Genomic DNA, 5620 nt, shown 5'->3' with positions numbered 1-5620 from the left:
TGAGTAAGGACCATGGTGGCGCTGTTGTTCCTATGTTCATTACATATTAATTTCGTTAAAGTCACTAGATTACAAAGTACCGCATTTAGGGAGAAAAAGCCGCCATTTTGACTCCACGCTACGCGGCAATTTCAATGGTATAAAATGTATTATAATCCAATTTTTTGTAGGAATTTTGTAGCAGAAGAATATAAAACCATAAATTATATAAAAAAGTATTTTTATTTACACTTTTTATTGGCTACAGACATTTTCATCGCAACACTTCTGCTGCTATAATTATCCGCTTTTTTAAGATCATTGCTTGTCTTTTTTAATGAAAAATGAATTCTTGTAATAACAAAGTTTTTTATTAGTTTATAACCGATATTGTGACTGAAGGAATGAAACTTACAGGATGTTCGTCTAAAAACGTATTTATAAAATCATTAACTTTTAATTTATTACTAAGTAAGTTAGTTTCATTTTTGCGAAATAATAATTCGCATTTATAGATAACATTATATACATCTATATTCGGAAATATCAAAATATTTTCTTTATATTCTCTTAATTTAGAATAGAGACAAAGATTATCATACTTAGCACAATTGTTGTTAGAATCATTTCTAGTCAGGATATTAAAACAATTATTACAATGTAGAAAGTTTTTTTAATTTTAAATAGCAAAGCACCTATTAAATGATACAACGCAGCTTGTATTGTATCATTTAAATCGGATTCGTCTCCAAGTAATGATTGATAAATATTTACATCCCATAAGTCTTCATTGTTCTGAAGGCTTCTCTCTTCTATGGAAGTATTTTTGGAATCAAAGTGCTTAATTTTGTCGCAATAATTAATAAGGTCTTGAGAGTTACTAACAGAATAATTTCCTCGATTTATATTGGCTTGGAATTGTGACAAACAAATTAATCTAAACGTCTGTTTAAACTTACGTGCGTCGGGTACAGATTTTCTACTTCGAATTTGCGAAAATAGATTTTCCAATGCATCTTGTGTACATCTTCCTAACAATAAAAACTGAAAATTATGTTTTTCTAAATATTCAGCTTGTACATCTAAAGCAGTTTGTGTGCAAAGTAATAATCCGCTTTGAAATGGTTTCCATGCTCCGTTTCCGACCGTAATTCCTCGGACAATTTCCATAAAATCTCGCAAAAAATTAATATTTTCTTTGTACACATCTATTCGAGAATAAGATACTGCAAGCTTAAAATTGGGTTTGGCAAATGGACGAAGCAATTTTTTTCCATCTGCTCTATTCTTCTCGAATTGATCTTCACTGAAATGCACCTGTAAAATTAATTTAATAATTATTGTAATTTGTACAAAGAATACATAATTCAAGAATATTATAATTCATTAATTATATAATTATACCTCACAGATATCAGCCCTTTCTGGCAATGTGTTTCTTCCTATTAATTTAAGCCATTCTTGTCTTTTCTCAGTATTCTTTCCGTTTGGTACTCGAAATAATCTGAACCCTCTTTCACTGCGATTATTACAATTGTTTACACAGCAACCTGGCATTTTGCAAGATTCCGTACAATTAAAGTCACTTTTACGTACAATAGAAGGTTAGACAAGAACACGGTCTTTGTGTAAAACCGGTTGGAAAATATAAGATAATCAATGCTGCTACGGTTATACTCCTCGCGTGACGAATTCAACATTAGAGGTTAGGATTTGGGACGTTACAATTTCAATCGCCTATGCACTACGCGCTACACAGATGGTACAGTTGGAAAGGCTTCGCTGCACTTTAAGCGCAAATGACTTACACGACCTATACACTATCTACACTTTTCGCCGCCATTTTGACTCCCATGTATCTTATGAATTGCGGTACTTTATAATCTAGTGACTTTAAATTTCGTAACTAGCAGTCCAGGTTTCTATAGTCAAAGGTTCAATTGAACTTCACAGCGATGAAGCAAAATATGGTGAAATTTATTTTGCAGCATCTAGTAACAATTCTTCAACCAATAGCAGCGAGTTGCTGCGGCAGTATGCTGCGCATGAAATGGTACCTTAAAGGTACCTTAAAGGTACCATTGGTTGAAGAATTGTTACTAGATGCTGCAAAATAAATTTCACCATATTTTGCTTCATCGCTGTGAAGTTCAATTGAACGAACAGCAAAGCAGCAGACACGCGATCTAGCCGGCCAGTGCTGCTGCAGCTATTCCTTTTTCATGAGCAGCAAATATGCTTTAGTGAATTTGGATCACGTGACTAATTTGCTGCTGCTGCATGCTGCGTATGAAAAGGCACCTTAAAGCTGCCTTTTCACCTTGCGTCTGGAAGCCAGATCCGTTTGGCCGGTTACCCCCACTCCGAGCGCAGATTCTCCGCCTGGCTTGCTCCTGGCGTTTGGACGCCAGAAGTTCGGAATGGTCGAACTCTAGCTGAAATTCGCTACGTGACAAAGTGACAACACGAAAATAAAATTGAGTTCATTTGGCAACGGCAATGAGGGAAGTTTATATCTTTATTATTAATATCAATTCATTAATTATTTACTGATTGCCGAATTGCTGAAAAAGTATGCGTCTATGGCACATTTGCGTACATAACCTATTGCAATGCTGTACGAAAAAAAAGAAGTATGTCCCCAATAGTATTTTTTCTTGATCGAGCGCAGTACACAATTATTTATGCAAGCACTAATAATAAGTCACAACTATATGCAGTTGTGATCAAAACGAAAACGTATCACGGAGTGGGGGTAACCGGCCAAACGGATCTGGCTTCCAGACGCAAGGTGAAAAGGCAGCTTAAGGGTACTATTACATTTGTCGTACGACAAATTTTTCAAGCGTGTCGATTGGCCGCTGAATAGTAAGTTTCTAGATACTCGAGAATTTTACTATCCTTCAGCCAATCAATACGCTTAAAAACTTTGTCGTACGACGAATGTAATACCAGCCTTATACACAGGTCGGGACACTCGTGGAATAAAGCCTATCAAGCCTATCACACAATGCCAGGCAACAGGCAATAGGAACAGGGAATAGAATTTTTGACGCGTTGGATTCGTCGAAAATTTTCTTCCAACCAATCCAACGCGTCAGAAATTCTATTCCCTGTTCCTGTTGCCTGTTGCCTGACATTGTGTCATAGGCTTCACACAATAGGAAAGCACAGGCAATAGGAATAGGGAATAACACAGGCAACAGAAATAACTAAATTCCAACTTACCAGAAACCGTCATCGACGCACAATGGAATATGGAATAGGCAATAGGAACAGAATATCCGACGCGTTGGATTTCTGTTCCCTATTCCCTGTGCCTGACCTACCTGACCAATCACAGTGGAGACTGGGACAGACACGTGGTTTTAAAATGCAGATGATTGGACAGCACGCCTATTGCCAACGAATCATTGACTGCTGTTCCACCGAGGGTCAGAGTCGGGCTAGAGTCGGGTCAGGGGAGCGATCGCGTGCACCGATCGAATTCGAATTCGAGAAGGAATATGCCATCCGATACCACTCTTCGTACATGATCAATCTATGGTCTGAGGGAAACTATCCTATAATAAATAAGCATGAACCATGAAACCTGTAGAGTAGAGACGTATGAGAAGTCGACCGATCGAATTCGATCGTGCACGCGATCGCTCCCCAGAGTCGGGTTGGGGTGAGCGTTTTTGCGGTGGAAACACCTAACCCCAATGTTTCCACCGCAAAAACGCTCACCCCAACCCGACTCTGACCCGACTCTAGCTCGACTCTGACCCTCGGTGGAAAAGCAGTCATTGTGTCTTGGCATTACATAGATTTCTATTCCCTATTCCTATTTCCTATTCCTATTGCCTGTGCTTTCCTATATATTGTGTGATAGGCTTAAAGCGTGCTCGAAATGACGCCAATATGGCGGTCAGCTCAGGCCACTGAAATATATACTAACTGGAACGCGCGCTAGAGCCGAGCCGTGTGTACCGAGAGAGAGCATCGTCGAGTGGTGTCTGTCATTGTCTAGTACAGTTCGAACCAAAAGTTATCTCGAAGCGCAGCACAACTGCGCGAGATCGTGTAACCTCTGACAACGAGCTAATTTCTCGATCGGACTGTACCTTTCCGTCCCCACTCTCGACCACCCTATAAGCCAGACAATGGCTTTGTTTACACCGTAAAATTATTTGATACGTGAACCAAAATGATGAGTACCAAATGTTAAATTCGACTGCGTTTACACCATGTGTATTAAGTGTGCAAAAAAGTACATTAAGGTTAGGTTTGATACAGAAACGTATTATATTTAATTTGGTTGGAAAATCGGTGATCCTCAGATTGCGATGGATTCGGAAAATATTATCAGTTGTTTATTTACAAGCTTAGTCGGACTTTTAAAAATAAGTCAAGATTTTCGAAGAAAACCTCATCTCACCTAACCGTAACGTTCCTTCGATAATTATTATTTAATGCGCTACGGTTTACACCGACACAAAATTACTTGATACGCATACTAAATTGGTACGATACTGCTTTTGCAAGCGTATCGTACCAGTTCAGTACGCTATCGTTTACACCGCTGGACTAAATCAATTTAGTACGAATATAGTACCTCATACGCGTATCAAACGATCGGTGTAAACAAGGCCAATGACAAACGCCACTCGACGATGCTCTCTCTCGGTACACACGGCTCGGCTCTAGCGCGCGTTCCAGTGAGGGTGCCGTCCCATGGCGCGTATCGCGATACGCGCGTATCGGGCGTATCAACTCGTCGACCAATCACGGACGATCCGCCGTTTTTGATACGCTCAACAATCCTCTGAACATTATTCGAGCGGATCGCACACTCACAAGTACATCGTAACGTACGTGTGGGTCGAGAGCCCTCCTTCTTGGGTTAGGTTAGGTGACATATTGACAGTAAGCCCAACATTCCCAGCCAGTGAACTCTATACATACTGGAATGAGTGATCTCTAGTTCTGGCTGTTGCCGAGAGAGAGGTGCGTTGGGTGAATCCTTGTCTCCTTCTAGTACTACCTGATTGGATAATCGCATATAAATGACGCCCTTCTTCTCGTCATTTATGTGCGACTATCCAATCAGGTAGTACTAGAAGGAGACAAGAGGTGCGTTCGGGGAGCGCGCTTTCAGCGCTAAAAGCGTCTTCTATCTTTGTTCGACGTACAGTGAGTGACGAAGATAGACTGACGTTTTCAGCGCTAATAGCGTCTCCCCGAACGCAGCCAAGGATTCACCCAAACGCACCTCTCTCTCGGCAACAGCCAGAACAATAGATCACTCATTCCAGTATGTATAGAGTTCACTGTTCCCAGCAAACACACAGCAACAGTAACATAACTGTTAGTTGTAATTTCCCAACTTATTGTTGAGTGGAATCAACTAACAGTTATGTTACTGTTACTTTGTGTTTATTGAGAGACGTGTATAAAAAAATAAAGCTAATTATAGAAGAGAAGCTAGTCTTATATATATACAGGGTGCTACGCAAGACTTTGACTTCCGGTCATGGGAAGGTAGAGGGGACTAAGACAAACAGAAAAGTATTGTACTATTTTGCGCTTGGACGAATAGTTATCGAGATACGAAATTTTAAAAATCGCCGTATTAGCCCAACCTACTGGCGAATGTAAG

The 5620-nt window shown here is 39.8% G+C and overlaps 1 protein-coding gene across 1 annotated transcript; it reads right to left on the bottom strand.

Annotated features, from left to right (window-relative positions):
* Positions 1-416: 416 nt before the first annotated feature.
* LOC105571100 lies at positions 417-2038 on the bottom strand. The gene is made up of 2 exons (XM_012028572.1): positions 1384-2038; positions 417-1296 (listed from the first exon to the last, which is right to left on the bottom strand). The coding sequence occupies exons 1-2, from the start codon at positions 1534-1536 to the stop codon at positions 613-615; spliced, it is 837 nt and encodes a 278-aa protein (XP_011883962.1). The 5' UTR covers positions 1537-2038; the 3' UTR covers positions 417-612.
* Between the last annotated feature and the right edge of the window lie 3582 nt (positions 2039-5620).

The sequence above is a fragment of the Vollenhovia emeryi genome, unplaced genomic scaffold (assembly GCF_000949405.1).
Source record: "Vollenhovia emeryi isolate VEMERY1.0 unplaced genomic scaffold, V.emery_V1.0 DF941209.1, whole genome shotgun sequence".
Lineage (NCBI taxonomy): Eukaryota > Metazoa > Arthropoda > Insecta > Hymenoptera > Formicidae > Vollenhovia > Vollenhovia emeryi.
Note: the sequence above shows the minus strand (reverse complement) of the source record. Positions and strands in the feature narration are given on the sequence as shown.

What these genes read in the sequence shown, in the direction of transcription:
- LOC105571100 (XM_012028572.1), bottom strand. Translation starts at nt 1,536, where the DNA reads ATGCCAGGTTGCTGTGTAAACAATTGTAATAATCGCAGTGAAAGAGGG. An exon ending in AAAGGGCTGATATCTGTGAG is followed by an intron (nt 1,297 to 1,383) that starts GTATAATTATAT and finishes TTAATTTTACAG; the next exon opens with GTGCATTTCAGTGAAGATCA.